This window comes from Stegodyphus dumicola, chromosome 2 (assembly GCF_044657685.1).
Source record: "Stegodyphus dumicola isolate Sdum_Otavi_A_Nest chromosome 2, ASM4465768v1".
Lineage (NCBI taxonomy): Eukaryota > Metazoa > Arthropoda > Arachnida > Araneae > Eresidae > Stegodyphus > Stegodyphus dumicola.
The window spans coordinates 145,532,935-145,552,876 of NC_140769.1; the positions used below are offsets into that span (position 1 = coordinate 145,532,935).

A 19,942-nucleotide genomic window follows, 5' to 3' on the forward strand; every position below is an offset into this window, starting at 1 on the left:
TTATTACAAAAATTAAAATCTGTTGCAACATCGGATGTCTTCGAAAATTTAATTAAAACGTTATGGTTAGAGAAATTACCGGATTCTATGCGTAATATAATACTTGTTAGTGACGAAGAATTACCCAAGTTGGCTATCATGGCTGATAAAATTTCTGATATGACGCCTTCTAAAGAGATTTGTGGTGTATCAACAGCTAATAATTGCTCGAATACAGAACTGTTAATGAAAATTCAATCCCTTGAACAGCGAATTGCCGAAATGACTGTTCATATATCGAGACCACGATTTAGAAACAACTCTCCGTCCCGCAGACGATCTCGCAGTACTTCTAGGAAAAGAATTAATCCTGAAGGAAAATATTGTTTTTATCATTTCCGTTTCGGTAACAAATGTCATCAGGATAAATGTAGTCAGCCGTGCAGTTGGTCAACTAATAGATCATCTAATCAGGGAAACGACAATGCGCAGTAGAAGAGGCGGCAAGCTCTACTGCCGATAATGTTAAAGAATGTCGCCAATTTCGCATATTTATCAGAGATAAAAAATCGAAAGTGCGTTTCTTAGTAGATAGTGGTGCAGATGTTTGCATTTTACCTGCGTCAGCACAAGACAAACAATCCACGGATTTCAAGTTGTATGCAGCGAATGATACCGAAATCGAAACATATGGTATAAAAATGTTAACACTTGATTTATGACTTTGGCGTGAATTCCAATTTCCATTTATAGTAGCTAAAATTAATAATGGAATTTTGGGAGCTGATTTCCTTAACAAATTTAAATTAGTAATTGATTTACATGGCAAGAAACTGATTGATGGAGTAACTCAACTAAAGGTAACTGGTGAAGTTGCTTCCATCAGTAAAAATAGTGATATTTTTACAGTAACCCATTCAACAAAATTTAATACTCTTCTAAAACAATACCCAGACTTATGCAAACCAAATTTATTCTTATCGGGTTTAACACATAATGTTCAACATCATATCATAACACATGGTCAAACTGTGCATTCTAAAGCAAGACAGTCGTATCCTCGAAAGCTTGCAGTAGTTAAGCAAGAGTTCCAATTCATGTTGGACAATAACATAATAAGACCCTCGAGTTCTCAATGTGCAAGTCCTCTGCATGTGGTGCTAAAAAAAGATGGTACTCTTCGCACATGTGGAGATTATAGACAGCTAAACGATAGAACAGTTCCTGATAGATATCCTATTCCTAGGATAGAGGACTTCCATCATATTTTAAAAGGTACGAATATTTATTCCAAAATAGATTTATTTAAAGCCTACTACCAAGTGCCGTTGCCGAAGAAGACAGATGTAAAACTGCTATTACTACTCCTTTTGGATTATGTGAATTTAATGTTATGAGTTTTGGTTTGAAAAATGCACCAGCAACGTTCCAAAGATTTATAAATACAGTTCTTTCTGGTCTAAATTTCGCTTTTCCATACTTAGATGACATTCTGATAGCATCTGCTAGTGAAGAACAACACAAAATCCATTTGAAGCTTGTATTTGAGAGATTAAATGCCTATGGACTCCGCATTAATGTTTCCAAATCCATCTTTGGCACACAAGAAATAGAATTCTTGGGTTATTTAATTACTCATTATTAAGGATCACGACCTTTATCTGAGAAAGTCCAAACTATTGTTAAATACAAGCTCCAACAACCATTCACGAACTCAGAGCATTCTTAGGCCTTATTAATTTTATCGGCGATATTTAAAAAATGCATCAAAAAACCAATCTCTCCTATACGACTACCTTAAAGGAGCCCGAAAAAAGGATAAACGGAAAATTCAATGGACCGATGAAGCTAAGGAACAATTTCAGTGATGCAAAGATGATTTAGTCAATACAACACTCTTATCATTCCCGAATCATGAACTACCTCTGTCATTATATACTGACGCTTCAGACTCGGCGATTGGAGCGGTACATCAACAATTTGAAGATAACGGATGGAAACCTGTTGCATTTTATTCCAAAAAACTAAACGAAGCACAAAAGCATTACAGTACTTACGATAGGAGAGTTACTTGGAATTTATCTCTCCATCAAACACTTTAAATTTTTACTGGAAGGAAGAACATTTACAATATTCACAAACCATAAACCCATAATCTTTGCAATTAAACAAAAGCTAGAAAAAGCATCACCTCGTCAACTTAGACATTTACAATACATCTCTCAATTTTCAACTGATATACAGCACGTAGAAGGCCAGGACAACATCGTTGCAGATACTTTATCGAGAATTGAAGAAATTTCTTTGATTGACTATGACAAAATTGCAGATGAACAAATTGTGGATAAAGAATTGCAAAATTTGAAGACATCAGCGAATTCCCTGAACTTCAAGCAGTATCCGCTACCTTCTGGGAAGTCTTTGTGGTGTGAAACTTCAACGAATAATATCAGACCATATATTCCAAACAGTTATCGCAATAAAATATTTTATCAAATGCATAACGTAGCCCATCCTGGTATTAAGTCATCTGTAAAATTCTTATCGTCTAAATTTATTTGGCCAAGTATCCGTAAAGATGTACAGCTTTGGACTCGATCTTGCATGGTTTGCCAAAGAAGTAAAATTAATCGACACACAAAATCAAGTTTCGGTGATTTTCAACTGCCTTCAGAAAGATTTTGTGACGTGCATATTGATCTAATTGGACCCCTACCACCATCAAATAGGAATATTTACTACCTCACTTGCATTGACCGGTACTCTAACTGGATGGAAGTGATTCCACTTAACAACATTTCCGCAGACACAGTTGCTAAAGCATTTTATTCTATTTGGATTTTATTCTAATTTGGGACGCCCTGTCGCCTAGTCACAGATCGTGGACCACAGTTTAGTTCAGAGTTGTTCAGCAACCTATCAAAAATGTGTGGAATAAAATTACAACATACAACGGCTTACCACCCCCAAGCAAATGGGAAGGTAGAGCGCCTCTATAGATCTCTCAAGACCGCGCTTATGGCACACAATAGCCTGGCCTGGACTGAAACACTTCCAACTGTTCTTCTTGGCTTACGCACAGCTATGCAAGAAGATTCTGCATATACCATTGCTCAAATGGGTTATGGACAAAATATACGATTACCTCGAGAATTTTTCCACGGTAGCACAACTCCTACACCACCTGACATTTTTATCAAACAGCTGAAAGAAACTATGGAAATAATTGGACCAAGAAAAATATCCGATAAATATGTCCAAAAAATATTCGTCCCTAAAGACTTAAAAACAACATCGCATGTGTTTATTCGCAAAGACAGAGTTAAAAAGCAATTAGAACCCCCTTATGATGATAATTTTCAAGTGGTTGACAGAAAAGAAAAATATTTTACAGTAAAAATTAATCACAAAGATGTTACAGTGTCTATTGATAGATTAAAGCCTGCATATTTCTTGCAAACACCAGACATTACTACGAAGCAACCAACAACGTCAATTAGACAACCTGTCAAACCTCCAACAGACTTACTTCCTAAAATTAACAAGTTTCCTGCAAAACAGTCGCGTGTAGGGCGGACAATAAAACCCCCTGTGCGATTTCGGGATATATATATTGATACATATAAATGCTAATATATATATATTTGTAAATAGTGTGTTTTAAAGGTAATATTATGCTCTACCGTAACTTAGTTACTGGGAAGGGATTACTGTTGTGGCTTGAACTTACATAGAAACTTTAAATACTGATTAATATCGTTTTATTTGTTTTTTTTGTTGTTTTCAGAATGGCAACAAAAAGATTATTCAATTTTTGTTGTTCTTGGAATGGCAACAAAAGATTACTAATGATATTGTTCTAAAGAGCTGTTTACATTTTGAAAAAATAAATAAATAAATAAATAAAGATTATTTTGATTTAAAACTTGGATTGACGTTATTTGATGAAACAGAGTTGTAAAAATAAAGATTAATTTGGAGTCAGAGCCAATAGTTTCATCGGAAGAGAGTTCAATTGCAATTTTATTTATTACTTAAAAGAGACTGGCTTTTATTACTTAATGTAATCTGTTCTGCAGATTGTGTATTGTATTTTAATACGTGCTTTTACCTGGTTTTTTATATGAGTTCATGCTCTGGATTTGGTACATGTATCCTTTTTTAATATTTTATTAATAAGTATTTGATTTCATTAAATTAGGTCATCCCAACTTTTGTTTGGCGCATCATAATCATCTTTGGTTTTAGCGCCAAAAAAACTCACTCATTCACTCTTTCTCATTATATCAGCAACAATGGTAGGCAGTTTTTAACGGTTTTCGTCTTTCTTACCAAATTGGCGTAAAAGCTCAAGTTCCATCCAATATTTCACCTATATTCCATTTTAGTCGATTAAATGTGGCAAAAAATGAATCGTAAGAAATCAATAACGCAAACAAACAAACACACATTCTTCCTTACACATATATTAAGTGCAGGACGAACGAAAGACACACATACTCTTTCTTTTATCATATGTAAAAATAACAAGATTAACCGAAACAAACAGACAAATTAAATGCAGTCGAATTCCGCTATATTGAACTTCAAAGGACCGGAAGTTTCGTTCGCTATATCTGATTCAATAAGAAAAATAGATCGCACATAAAAACAGTGTTATTATGTATATATGAAACCGGGCTTAATTTCTAAAATTAGAAGTGCCGAAGGAACACCGTTAGAAAAGAGGAACAAGAATAAATAAATAAATAAGATAACTAATAAAATCATTAATAATTAAAAAATTAAAAAAAAGAAAATCTGAAAGGTTTCAGATTTTAAATTACGTCCAAAGGGGAGTTTTTTTAACATTTTGTCTGTTACCTTTATTTATTAAATATCACGTTCTTCGCACTTAAACCATAAAATTCAGTTCAAGAGCGATATCGCAAAATAGTTTTAAATTGATCATATCTTTAGAATTTCCGATACAGGTTTGGTTTGGTTTATTTAATCATGGCAAAGCACACTAGGGCTATCTGCCTAAGGGAAGGGATGCCTTCGTGGAGGACTTTCTAAGGGAAACTGATTCGTACACACGTTACACATGTGGGAAAACCACGAAAACGCCCATGCAGCCAGCCAGTTCGCTGGATTCGAACCTCGGACCGAACAACCAGGGTTCAGCAACTTTACAGCTCGGCCGCTGGTGGGCCAATTTTCGATACAGTGTCTCACGGGCTGGAGATAAAAATGTTTTTTTCTGTACAACGTTGCCATGGCTCGCTTTTGAAATCCTTGAGTTTGTTAATCAAAAATTCGTTAAAGTTTTACGAAATATGAAATCGATAATAAAACAAATTTCAAATTTGGGCTTCCACATTCCCATATTCGCAGTAGGATTACGTCATTGAAAATTCGATGGCTGTATGTATCGTTGTTTTTATCACAATACGAGAAATATACATACATTTATGCAGATTTTTCATTATTTAATTTCTTCAAATATAATTCAGGACTCTAAGATTCGGTGGCAACAGTTTGAAAAGTCAAACGACATTTATAGTGATAGTGCGCAAAATCGCAAAACGAAAACAATAGTCTTTCAGGGACAAAGCCCCTTTGAACTAATTATTAAAATAATTAAGTAATGAATGATTAAAGTAATTAAATAATTTAAGTCAAAATTTAATAAAATGGGAAAAGCTTAAAACTTAATAAGCGTTTCTTAACATAATTAGGCCATATGGGCCTTAGCCCAAAAGGGCTATTAGTCTCAAAACCCTGAATCACTTTTGGAATTGTTACCACCAAATAGTATATTTAAAGAAACTAAATAATGAATAATCAACATGAATGTATGTAGGTTTCTCGCCTTGTGAAAAAAACAACGGTACAACGGAGGATCAAATTTTGAGCAACATGGTTCTCCACTGGAACATGGGTATTTGGAAACCCGAATTTGGGATTTGTTTTATTGTCATTTTCATATTTTATAAAACTTATTTTTATAAAATATGAAAGCAAATTTTTGATTAAAAAACTCAACTATCTCAAATCGAGCAGTGGCAACACTATAGGGAATAAAACATATTTTATCTCCAGTGCGCGAAACTGACTATCGCAAATTCTAAAGGTATGCTGTTTTTAAACATTTTTAGCACAATGTGGGGTTAGCCCAAATGCTCTCGAAATGTGTGTGTGTCTAAATAAAACAAGTAATATATACAAAGAAATTAAATTCCTACTTAGGCCAACAAAAATAAATAAAATAAAATAAAATAAAATAAATAATAAATAAAATGTGTCATCCACTACATGTTTAAAAAAATATATTTGAACATGAGTGGATGAATAAAAAGTAGTTTATTAACAATTGAAAATTTGAAGATATAGGGAGAGTGTGAGCTAATAGTAGAAATTTAAATAAAAAGCCCGTTTTGGCGTAATATAACATCTGAAAGCTTTTAGATTTTTTTATTACTAAATATAAAATTTTCTAGATTAAATTCCTACTGAAATTTTTGTTCATTTACATAAAAGAAAGTCCCGGGGCCTTCTTATTTAGGGCTCCGATGTGCTCCGATTAAAATTATGATTTATACTCAAAACTAAGAAGTACCGGAACCGGGCTTCAGTGAGCGCCGTAATTTGAGCTCTGGAATGAAAAAAAATAACAAAAAATGCTGACGAATTTACCTTTAACTCTTACCTAAAATACTAATAATTGCAAAGAAAAGATTCGATAATTTTAGTTAAGAATATCCTATCTTTGCAAACAATAACAATCATGATAATACACAAGTCGAATTTATCTTATCAGAAAATGCTATTTTGTCCAGAAGAAATAAAATTAAAAAAAAAACTTGGTTATTTTTTACCTGAGAAAGAATTAGCCCAATACAACACAATAAACGCCATAATGCCGTTGGTTTCATATCCGATGTCAGGAAGATTCTTTCCATATTCAGCACGCACTTTTTGGCAAATTATTTGCTGTATTATATCATAACTCTTTATCTTTCGTTTCCTGTAAAATGTATCAAAAGCAACAAGTAAATTAAACAAAGAGAGAAAATGTTATAAATTTAACAGTTTGAGAATTGAGGAAAACATAAATTTTGGGAGAGTTTTACCATTTACAACTTACAACAAAGCTCGAGTAATACCATTGAATTCAAACTTGCCTAAAGATTAAGATGAAATAACACGCCGAACAAGTATTAATTTAGATGTCAAACAACAACAGAAAACAAAACAAAACGAAAAAAACTGTTGTGGTAAGACCCGCCTAACGCTAGAGGGTGCGGAGAGCGCCTTTATTGTGTTCAGTTACTCGATGGAAGGTGTGATGCAGTGATGATGTGAGATTCTGAGATTGTGATATTATTATATTTAATTAAATCAGTTTATATTTTATTGAGTGGTGATTATTGATTTTTGATTTATTCATATTTGATGTGATATTATGTTTTGCTGAACCACTACACTTTCGACAAAGTTGGATTACCACTGAATCTTCAAACCACTGATGCGCATGTTGTTTTACGTGCACTTCAAGTTTGCTCCTCCAAATTGTCTCTTGATCAAAAACTAAACTATTTAAAAGCAGTAGCTATTGACAGGGGCTTTTCACCCAACATTATTAACCAAACAGTTAAAAAATTTTCATCTCAGCACACCAAAAGGCACTCTCTTGTTTTAGGAGATTATAAGAATTCTGTTGTCATTTCTTTCTTTCCATCAATTAGCCACAAAATTGGACGTATTTTACAGAAATTTAACTTTCAAGTCGTTTGTTATCCTATCAATAAAACTCCGAGTTCCATACTCAAGGACCCCATTCCGGATATGAATTCCTTGGGTATTTACATTCCTTGCTAGTGTGGTTTAATTTACATTGGTCAAACAAATACAGCCTTAAAATTTCGCGTTAAAGAACAAGAGACATATGTTAAGAAAAGAAAACACAAAAGTCCTCTGTTGCCCATCATTGTTGGCCCTAAAATCACACTTTCAATTTTTCTGCAGCCAAAATTATTCAAAAAACGTCTTCCATTTGTGAATTAGTTTTTCTAGAGGCATTTCACATTCAAAAAAATCTTTCTATTCTAGTTCACGACCCTAATTCCAATTCATTTTTGCCTTCAAACTTTAACGAAATTAAGTTTTAGTTCTCGTTTCATCAATAGATGGCGCCAGTAGCTTAACTCCTGTTCAGCCATTCTTATCTTATTTTATCACTCTATCTTATCTAGTTCATTTGCACTTTGGCAGCTGAGGATGATGGTTCGGTAAAATCATGGAAACTAGTCCTATGAAAATTTGCAAATATAACGCTGTTTTTTGTTGTTTGACTTTTAAATTGTCTAAAGATGTTGAATATTTATATATGTAGGATTATCATACAATTAAATTACGTATTCTTGGGATTAAAAACGACTGCCAAATGTTCTAACATCATCTGTTATTATTCCCATCATGCCACGCACTTTTTTTTCCATTTTGTATTTTCTGGAAACAGTTTTCTTTTACGCTGTTGACGGTAATTTTTTCATTGCATCAAAAGAAACAAATACTTCTTTTAGACAGGGTCCGGTTAATCCGTAACCGGCTTAATGCTATGCTCTTTAATCAATGTTGCGGCGTACGGGTTTGTAATAGATTGAATGCACAAGTCTGATAAAAGGTAAATAAAATTTATTTTTATCAAAAGAAATATAACAGAACGTTGGAATTTCCCCAGAGATATTCGTACAAATGTTCATAATATCACGCAATGTAATCAGTAGTTATACTTCAAACTACTATAGGCCCACCAGCGGCCGAGCGGTAAAGACGCTGAACACTGGTAGTTCGGTCCGAGGTTCGAATCCCGCGAACGGGCTGGCTGCATGGGCGTTTTTGTGGTTTTCCCCATGTGTAACTTGTATACGAGCCAGTTTCCCTTAGAAAGTCCTCCACGAAGGCATCCCTGCCTTTAGGCAGATAGCCCTCGTGTGCTTTGCCATAATTAAATAATCCAAATCCAAATCAAACTACTATAAACGTTAAAATATAAAGCAATGCAAAGAGAAAGCTAATCCGATCTCAGGCTGAACTCGCAATAACTACAACAGCTATCTAAACAACTCGCAATAACAGTAACTAAGCAACTCAGCTGAGATGTCTCTCTTCGGCTGAACTCGCAATAACAACAGCAGTTTTCTAAACAACTTGCAATAACAATAACTAAGCAACCGAGCTGAAATGTCTCTCTCCCGCTTTTTATAGATTTCAATCGGTCGCAAGGAATAGCCAACAGGACGATGGATTTACGGTTACAGCTAAATTAGTGATCAATTACATTTATTCGATTTCAATACAAATAAAAGAGATATCCATTTATACAATGTTAAATGCATATACTCCTGTATTTTCACTTTTGCGGCGTAGCTTTCTCTTAAAATTTGTCAGGCGCTGCGTTGCACGGGGAAATGGAACAATTTTAATTATAATTCTGCTAAAAATATCTAACTAAATAGAAAATTCGTATTTAAAAAAAACTCAAATTGTGTAATTTTGTCCGCTCCGCAACAAACAATTTCTTTTAGACAAGGCCTGGTTAACCCGCAGTGTAATTAATACAACGCCCATTAATCGAAAATAGTTACAACGACCATAAACGAAAATAGTTAAATTTTACTTGAATAACTGTCTTAATATTAAAAAAAAATCTCAAATTTGTAGCATTTTTTTCCATCGCTCCGTAAAAAAATAGAACTTATTTTAGGTAGGGCCCGGTTAATCCGGCTTTCCAAAATTGTTAATGATTAAGTTTTAATACTATGTGAATTACTGTGTTTATTTTCAAAAGCTTATGTTTCTTGTAGTTTCACTTTTGCGGTGTAGCTTTCTCTTAAAATTTATTTATCTTTATTCGAATAAAGATAAATAAATTTATTTAATCTTTATTCGTACCCTTTTTAACTATACAGAGCAGCGCGATAGAGTAATTCAATTTTAGCAAAATTTATGCACTATATGAATGTTTTTTAATACACTTTATTTGTGCTTGAAATAGTATTTGTTAATTAGTTATCTTATCATTCTATGTTTTCTTATCTAAAAGGGATGTTTCTTTCCTAATTTCTGATTATTTTCAGCCTAGATTTTAACAAGGAACAGGGCAGTTTCCTGTCATTTGATAACATCGATAAACTCGCTTGTTATCAGACTAGAAGGTTTCGTTTCCTTTGTTCGATTCGTGTTCAGTTGCATCCACTTCTTTGCTTTAATTGCTATAATTTTTATGTAGGAATAAGACATTAGAATTTTCATATAACATTCCAAGAATCGTTAAGAAAAATAGAAAACTCGAATCTTTCCGATACTTTCTTGGTTCGAATCTAAACCTAACGAAAAACTCTTAAATGTTTTCTTATATCTTTCGTTTAGATATAAACATTTAGAGTAGTTGGTAAAATGCAAGTAGTTGGTTTTGTTGCGGCTTACCTCCTCTGTCTTATACTAAGATTAGAACAAATCCACAAATTTTATCTTGGCTAGGAGCGCAGGACTCCATATGCCGTTCGCTTGGGCTTCGGCGCATTATAGGTGACGAAACGACTTCCGTCCCAGTTTTGAGGAAGAATCCCAGGGGACAGGTCCAAGTGTCTCACATTCTTTATAAAGACCTTATTATTATTATTTTTTAAAATCTAACCAATTATTTTTAGCTTGACTGTCCTGTCCCTCCTGATTTCAGTTTCCTGTAGGAATGTAATTTGTTAATGGCATAGTATGCAAAACCTAAGCGCGTTTCAGAAGCAGTATTTAAGCTGCGTTTCAAGAGCTCGTGAAAGTAGTAGCGGCGTAAGTTTCGAGTTTATGCTGCGTGTTTGAAATTAGCTTTCTGGCTAGTGTTAGACACCTTTCAGATTATACCGATATTCTAGGCTGTAAGCGGTCTAAGGAGTCAGTCGTTAGCCATTCAAATTTAGTGTGATTCGTTACATTTTTTATTTTCTATTAAATTTAGTTCAGCCACAAGTGGTGGTAAATTGTCAGCATCGAGTGCGTGCATCTTGTTAAATTTAGTTCAAATAAAAAGATTCTTTAAAACCTTCTTTTGCAGTATTTATTCTTCAAAGACATAGCAAGTATTCGCTACTTCGTCTTCTACATAGAGTCTACAATTTATGCCTCCAAAGAGAGCGAGATTCTATACCTTCTTCACCTACTACCAAACAGCTTTACCAAGTATCCATATATATCAATTTCAATAGGAATTTAAGATCCATACATGCCATATGTACTCGCATATTTTTCTCCACTTTTTACCAATTTTATAAGCCGACTTAAATTCAAATATCATCCATATGCAGAAACCATAGACTTTGTGTATATAAATCCTCGACTTTTAGTGCAGAAGTCCTTAACTTGTTTAGATTTAGTGTAAACAGCTGAGAGTCGAATTTAAGTAGCAGAATATTTCTATAAATTCAGCTTTCATTTAATATGAAATAGATTTAGGAATATATAGAGAAGGTGTGGCCAGTGTGCGGCAGCGAGCCTGACACGGCTTTCGCTGGCAATTTGTGAGGTTCATGAATATAAAATATAAGTATGAAATATGGTAAACTAAAACTATTCAGTGTCCAAAAGGAAGCAATTAATTAGTTTAGACCCTTTTTACAAAATTATCAGGATTTCTTTAAATTTAAAACCTCCTCCACTACTTCTATAACGATGTAAATATGAACTTGTGGCCTTTAGAAAATCTAAATGCGGCTCCTCAAACATTCCTGAATTCAAAAGTGCGGCTCTTACTGACATGAAGTTTGGTCAACCCTGATATAGAGTGTTTATGCATGCTTAGAACAATTTCGATAAAGAACAAAAAAAAGCAAATGTTTTGGAATAAAAATTTTTGGTAACAGCTTATTTGAAACGAGAAATATCATTTGTTACTTTTAAATTTATTCTTCTTTCAAAATGTTTCATGTAAACGAGCTGTGGATTGAAGAATATGCTTTACGAAGAGAAATATTTCTCTTCCATAATTAAAAAATGTTCTGAAATACACGATATTAAAATTTCTGAGTGCAAAATAAGAAACATTATTCATTGGAAAGCGAAAAACTGTCAATCATTACTAGAAGACTCCAAACGATTACCCGAAAATGGTACGTACTGTTTCTAATGTTACTAAAGTTAAATAGCCAGTAAAAAGGAAAACACCACCGATGCAGAAATCAACTGCAAAGTCTTTAAGTACACCTGTACCAACGATAAATAAAATAATAAACCAAGACTTACAACTAAAAAGTATAATGTTCACCAACTTTTGCCGAGGGCAACGCAGAGCAGTCTGTAGAACCGTATATGAAAACTAGCGGAAGATAACTGGAAATATATGCTGACTCTCCATGAAGCATGGGTTTGTTTAAATTACCACAATGAATAAAGGTCTATTTGTCATCGAAAACGAAAAGAAAAAGTGTGCAAACCTGGTTCTAGCAATGCGCAATGAAAATTTCAGTGTGTCGTTTATGATTGTCGCAGGATTCCCTTACGAAGAGAAATTACAAATAAGAAGAATGGGGAAAAATTATAAAATCAACTTAACGTATTATCAAGTTATATACAAGATATTAAATGATATTAGCAGAAAAAATTTCATTTCTTTATCCCAAAGGCTTTCAAAGAGTGGAACTACATCAAGACTAAACAACAAGTCCTACTTCGAAAAGTACCACTCTTTCCTTGAAAAAATGAAGACTGATACAAGTATTGTGTATATATACCTTTTCAACATATTTCTGCGAAGTATCCTGACATCTCACCTATGAACTACGGTGCCTTTGATATCTGGAAAAGAGTTTCTTTCTAAGCGCAAACTCCTCACAATGGATGGACTCTGAAAATTAGTGGAAAAGGAATGGAAATCAATAATACTGGAAATTTTATGGAAAACCCTTCTATCATGGAAATCACGATGCAGACTCGTAGACCAGAAAAAGGCTATGTTATGGAACATTTAAAAAGTACCTTTTAGGTTTTAAAAAACTTTTAGACGGCTCCGAAATTGTTATAAAAATGGGTAAACACCCTCTATATTTACACTTAAGAATAATTTATTTGCATTAATACGCATGCTGTTATGAGTTATGAGTTCCTCTTTTAATTAGTAGTCAGACTGGTGGTCCTCAAAGCAATTTCATATGGACCGTTAATATATTTCCCATAATTATCTTATGAGTTATTTTCTCCCTACTTTCGGCATGCCTTCGTGGTATAATTGGAAGCATACTCGACGCGTACTCGAGAGGTCCAGGGTTCGAAACCTGACAACAGTATTGTACACTTTTGACGTTTCTTGCTAAAAAAAAAAAAAAAAAAAAAAAAAAAAAAAACCTTAACTGAACAAGCTTTATTATGATATTAATTATGCAAGAATCTGAAGAAAAAGCTCAAGATTGTAATCATTTGGAACAGCAATTTATCTATTTTCATTGCCATTAAAAACAAATGCTTCAAAAAATTTATGGAAGAGCTAATTAATTGACACTGTGATATTATGAATCTTATTCAAAGATACAGATTTTATCCTATAACTTTTTTCCGCACTTGTTAAAAGATAACGGTAAAATTCTACTATACGGTACGGCCTTGGCGTGGTTTTGAAAATCGTCGCCAACACTAAAATGACTCGTTTACTGCTCATCATATGTCCCCAAAAGTCGCCAGATCCCCTATGTACCGTATACTAGGATTAAGCCAAGATAAATACTCCCAGTTACGAATTTTTTAAATAACAATAATAATTTTATTTTAATAATAGCTTCATATGTATAATAACTATTTGCTTCAAAATATTCCCATGCACATAATCAAATTAATGTAATGTAATATGCATCTTTTAAATGTATTTGTCTTTGTATATGTAAGATCATGTACTGTGTACCTTATTTGTAATATGCCATCATACGTAATATGTACCTCAATTGTAACATGCTGTATGAACCAAAATATTATTGTATGGCAATGTATTATCTGCCAAGACCCTTGTATGGCACTGTATTTTAAATCGGCGGCTGGTGTTAGGGGTTCATGTCGCTACTCACCCTTCCCCATACCATCTTGGGGTGCTCTAGACAAGGGCTATGCGGCGCTATACCAATTAACCGCTATGGTAGAGGGGTGGTGCTTGCGTCCTCCGTCATTTGTCACTTGCTTCTTTACTTGAAAATTAATCTCTTTTATTAAAGAATGAAGAATCTATAAATACGTATGTTCCTCGCATTGTAGAAAAACCGCGGTACCTAGAGGCAGCCAATTTTGAACGCACGTGGTCATCCATCCGAACATGCGCAACTCGTATAAGGTATTTCTCCCACCTTCTCAGAGTGCCTTCGTGGTGTAGTGGTCTGCACGCTGGGCGCGTATCCAGAGGTGCGTGGTTCGATTCCCGGCGAAGGCGTTGCTCATTTTTCATCTTTCCTGCTTCCAATTAACCTAATGTCTCTACAGTGGCGCCCGAACTAAAAGGGTGGTGAATGATGATTCTCACACACAGGATTTGGCGATTGGGTTCCCTAGAAACCCCAGTCACCCTTTAAAAGGGGGAGTATATAAGGTATTTCTCCCGCCTTCTTAGCGTGCTTTCGTGGTGTAGTGGTCTCCACGCTGGACGCATATTCCAGAGGTCTGTGGTTCGATTCCCGGCGAAAGGGTTGCTCATTTTTTGTCTCTCCTGCTTCCAAAAAATACCTAACGTCTTTACACTCGAAGCCCGAATTTTTAAACTCGATTTTTTTTAAAATTTATTTATTTAGCATTCTGTACGAATTTTAGGAACTTTTGATCAACAAACTCGGTGATTTGAAAGTTGCAACACTGCGTAATAAAACAATTTGATCTCCAACGAGTACATTGATGTTATTCGACAAAATGTAAGATATTTATTTATCTTCCAATTTTAATAAAGAAACTTAACTATTTAAAAGCAATATGTTGCCAATGCCCAAAGTAAAATATTTTTATCTTGCACCCGCCAGCCTGTTGCCATTCAGTAAAACATAAGGTATTTAACTTTCGGATTTAATCGTCTATTACTGAATAACAAACTAAGGGATTGAAGAGCGACAAACGTAGTTCTTAAAAATATATTTTTAACCTTTTAATATGATTGATTTAAATAAAAATGAATTTGAACGTTTGTTTCATTAGTAATATTAAATATTTTTATGAAATTACGATATCAGAACTTATAAAATAATTACGTATTTCTTTCCTTTTCATGGTAACTATTTTAAGCGGCATCATTAGAAATAAATGAAATCTTAAATATCGATAATAAATGAGCACACATATCTATATATCGAAGTAAAGGAAATTTTACATCGATGAATTACGTTATTTTTACAGTCTATAACAGCGATTCTCAACTGGTGGTACGCAACAGAAAAATAGGTGGTACGCAAAGAAACAGAATATTTTTAACTATTAAATTCAAAAATCTCGTGAAGAAAAAGAGCGATTGATAGAAGCTTCCTGTGATCGAACCCTAACTGAAGATTTAAAAAATAACGTATTTGTAACTCACACACTTTTGGCTTAAATCTCCCCCCCCCCCCGAAAAAAAAAGAATTTAAAGGCGTTTGAAACAAAGCTATTGAATTTTTATTGCGTTTTTGCCCAGTTTTATTTGAAAAATAAATAGAGAACAAAATTAAAAGTGGATCCCAATTTAAAGTTAAGTGAAATACGAACACACATAAAGAAATTGATCTCTCTTAAACAGCCCCAAATTTCACACTGAATTTTAGAATTAATGTATTATAACTTAAATTTTGATAATTAAAAGGGTAACCAATTTTTAACCTAATATTTTTTATGTGTGCATATTTAATACAAATGGGAATTTATATTTTTTTAAAAATATTTCTATTAAGAAACTGAAAAACAATTATTGTAAAATGTAGTGGTGGTACTAAAGTTTTTCAGTTTTTGTTTAGATGGTAGCGTTAGGCAAAAGGTTGAGAACCGCTGGTCTATAATATTGTTTCCTCAGAAAGAAAATTCTCCGACAGCCACAATTTTAACTGAATACCATACAGACTATACAAAATCTTTAAGTTCTCTAGTTCAAGATTATTAAAATAAGGATTTCTGCATACCTGAACTTTCATTAACACTTACAAGAAGCAAGATGCATGAAGGTGATACCACGTAATATTTCTCCTTTGGTTTCACCGACCTTCTATATCCAATCTCAAAAGCCAAAGAACTTGATCAACGTTATCGAAAGAATTCCAGATAGCGTCTTCTTTTTTTAGAATTTATTGACAGCAGAAAGCAGGTGACATGATTTCCGTTTTCAATTATGCGTCAGGAAATAAATATATCCTCCCTGACTCTCTCTTTTTCTTCTTAATAAAGGTTTTAGGAATAAGAGGAAGATTAGACGTTTACTACATGGCTGAAACGTTAAGTAACAAACGCGTCTTTCACCGTTTGAGTCCGAAGAAGCGCTGTGCATATTTCATGCCAAAAAAAGTCATTACATTTGACCATGACAGCCAATTGACGATGCTGAATTCTTCGCGCTCAGTTATGATTGGTGATGATTGATGACTGTCGTTCGATGAACTCGATTCTTGTTCGTCACATCCAAGACTTGGACCATCTAATTATTTTTAACGTAATAAATATTCCCTATGCCAATTTTGAAATGGTGTACATAGAGATTTTGCCGCCCGGGGCGGTCTCTGGCTTTGCCGCCTGTGGGGGTCTTTGATTTTGACGCCCCCTTGACATACAAACACATAACTGAAAAAGCGTCAAAATGAGTTTGTAGAGACATTAGGTATTTTTTTGGAAGCATGCAAGATGAGAAGTATGCAACGCCTTCGCCGGGAATCGAACCACGGACCTCTCAATTACGCGCTGAGCCTGCAGACCCCCACACCACGAAGGCATGCCAAGAATGCGGGAGAAATACCTTATAACTTGTAGGGAAATAAATTAAAACTCTACGCTCATTTTTGGAGACAAAAATTTAATATAAGTATTGTTGCGTGCGTACGGGTTCGTTATGAAATGAATGCACAAGTCCGATGAAAAATGAACAAAAATTTATTATTATCACAACAAAAATGCTTAAATTTTCTCAAATTATCATGCAGTATTACAATATCTCACAGTAGTTATCTTTTAACTACTCAAATATCCAATAGAACGTAATTCAAAACAGCTAAAGAACGCTAATCCGCGAATTCGCTACAATCAACAAGAGCAGTTTTCTAAACAACAACAAACTAAGCAAGCAACTACTACGAACTGAGATGTTTTCCTCCTTTTATAAGATTTTAAAATCACGCGCTAGAATTTTCCAGTACTTTCTCGAAATCAAAAAGAGATATTTATTTATTTAACGCACGCGCTCTTGTATTTTTAATTTTTCCGGCTTAGCTTTCTTTTAATATTCGTCACGCGCTGCACTGCGCGAGAAATAAAACCATTTAATTTATAATTGAACTAACATTAGCTTTTTAAATATCAAATTCGTAACACTGCCCCCTTTCCAAGGACTGCACGTCCCGGGCAGTACAATCCCTGGACAGGAAGCTAAACTTACAACTGTGGCATAAATGCAACCGAGGCATAAACATTACATTACAATATCAAACAACATGAACAATAAATGCAATAACTAACTTAAACACATCAAATGCTATCAAATACTAAATACAAAACAAATACTAAATACAAATCAAATCAAATACACATTTAAAAAAACATAAAGGACAATGGTCTGATACTATTTACAATTATTTACATTACGTACTATGGCCATAGTAATAAGTTAACCTGTCGTAAGAGTTCGAAGACTCACGGATCCGAACCACGACGTCATTCGTGTTCAGTACTGTATATGGACCATCCGAAGGTGACTGTAATTTAGGACTCAGTCCTTTTCGTTGAATCGGGTTCCACAACCTCACCTTGTCTCCTTGTTTGAATTTATGTCCAGTAGCTCTCGTGTAGTATGTGGTCTTCACCTTCTCCGTCGCCAAGTTCACTCGCTTTCGTGCGGAACGGTGCATCACTTCAAAACGGGCCTGGACATCTTGGATGTGTTCCTCAGGCGATGAAGGAGCATCCGTACGACGATCAAACAGGCGGTCACAAGGCAGACGAAGGTCTCGACCGAAGAGCATCTGAGATGGAGAATAGCTGGTAGTCTGGTGTTTCTTTTCGACCCTAGCATGATTTCGGCTGTTTCTCGAGCTGGTTCTTTCGGACAAAGCGTCGGCATTTCCAGGTGAGGATCCCTTCTTAGGATGGATAGTCATGTCTTTAGATCCTGAAAGCAGTTTGTTGTTTTTCAAGTCTAAGGAAAAATTGTATTTCCTTAAAAAGTCCAATCCGAGTATGCATGGATCTGTAATATCCGCCACATATGCCGTGTGATGGTAGGCGGCACTTCCAAACGTGATGTTTACGTTTAACTTCCCAGTTATGTCGATCTTGTCACCAGACGCAGTCTGAAGGGTAACACAGGATGGCGTCCAAATAAGTTTATCTTTAAACTGTTCAGCTAAATCTTTCCTAATGATGGTAACATTGGCTCCTGTGTCAATGATCATACTGCAAGGAACTCCATCGATATTCCCATTGATGGACAGTCCGTTATTGTTGCCACTCACTGTATAAATTTTAAGAGCTTTAAAACAAGGTTTTTCACTATCTGGCTACCTCCGTTCCTCGATATGGTCACTAATTTGTTTACTGCGTTGTTGCTGGGAAATGGTCTTATTTTCCGTACCTCGGGGTGTTCTGCAGTTTCTTCGTACGTGGCCTTCAGCTCCACAGTTCCAGCACTTTGGTTTCTTGTCAGTCCTTTTCCTTCCCGTGGCATTTAATTGTCTGTTTAAATCGTATGCCTTATTTTCCGTGCTCTGGGGAGTTCTGCAGTTCCTTCGTAGGTGGCCTTCAACACCGCAATTCCAGCACTTTAGGGTCGGTTTCGTTTCACCACTATTCCGTCTTAAAGCATTCACTGGTCTTGTCAACTCATCCGTTTTATTATCCGTGCCCTGGGGTGTTCTGCAATGCCGTCGTAGGTGACCTTCAGAACCACATCTCCAACATCTTACAGCCAGTTTGTTCTCACTGCTACTTCGTATCAAAGCATCGACTTGTTTGGATAAATCATCTAAACGAGCCATCAATTGGTCCCCTGGGTCGTGGACTCGCACAGCTCTGACTGGGTAGCGATCTCTAAGAGTTGCTTGCTGGGCTGCCTCCAATTTCACGGCGTACAACAGAGCGCTTTTTACATCCTTTACATCTGCCATTCGCAGTGTTGTCTGTATTTCAGGGTCCCGGATGCCATCGATGAAATATTGCAGCGACAGAATTTCCCTCGTTTCTCTCGGGCAATCCGTAAATGCGAGGGGGGACAGTCTTTCAACATCCGTGGCGAGTTCCTGGAGTGATTCGGTGGGCTTCTGTTGACGGAATTTTAATTGAAGCCTGCTGTAGTCCTTTAAACATTTCTCGCCAAAGCGCAGCTCCAATGCGCCGGATAGAGCTTCGAAATCTAGCCTTTGATTTTCGGGAAGCGTCTGCAGGATATCCGCTGCGTCTGCTCTCAGAGAAGCGGCGAGATGACAGGCCTTAGCTTGGGAACCCCACCCATTCGCATCCGCAACGATAGAAAATTGTGTCCTATACAACTGCCAGGAGGTCTTCCCATCATATGTAGATAGTTTCAGAACGGAACGAGCAGGCATCGATAAAAATTTGAAACCTTCAGAATTGTTTCCTACCGTAGCTATGCACTTCTTTAGGCTGTCAACTTCTTTGGTGACGGCAGCAGAAACCCTATCATCAATTTGTTGTTCGACGGCAGAAACTCTCTCTTCTATATGTCCAACTTTAGTTTCAACCGCGTCTATTCTGCCTTCCATAGCCTCAAATTTATTTTCTATTA

The 19,942-nt window shown here is 35.2% G+C and overlaps 2 protein-coding genes across 7 annotated transcripts in view; one reads left to right on the plus strand and one right to left on the minus strand.

The window, feature by feature from the left end:
* Positions 1–19,942, plus strand: part of LOC146998593 (uncharacterized) — an 88,622-nt gene that overhangs the window by 59,196 nt on the left and 9,484 nt on the right. The window lies entirely within an intron of this gene.
* LOC118193629 (dermonecrotic toxin StSicTox-betaIB1i-like) overlaps positions 1–19,942 on the minus strand; it is a 74,539-nt gene that overhangs the window by 47,719 nt on the left and 6,878 nt on the right. For 2 of the 6 annotated variants that reach the window (XM_085811190.1, XM_085811187.1), the window contains exon 2: positions 6,840–6,988. In XM_085811190.1, coding sequence (XP_085667316.1) covers positions 6,840–6,879 — 40 coding nt within the window. In that variant the 5' untranslated portion in view covers positions 6,880–6,988. Of the gene's footprint in view, positions 1–6,839; positions 6,989–16,121; positions 16,461–19,942 lie in introns of those variants that run through there. The other 4 variants (XM_085811186.1, XM_085811185.1, XM_085811189.1 and 1 more) reach the window with 4 other exon arrangements.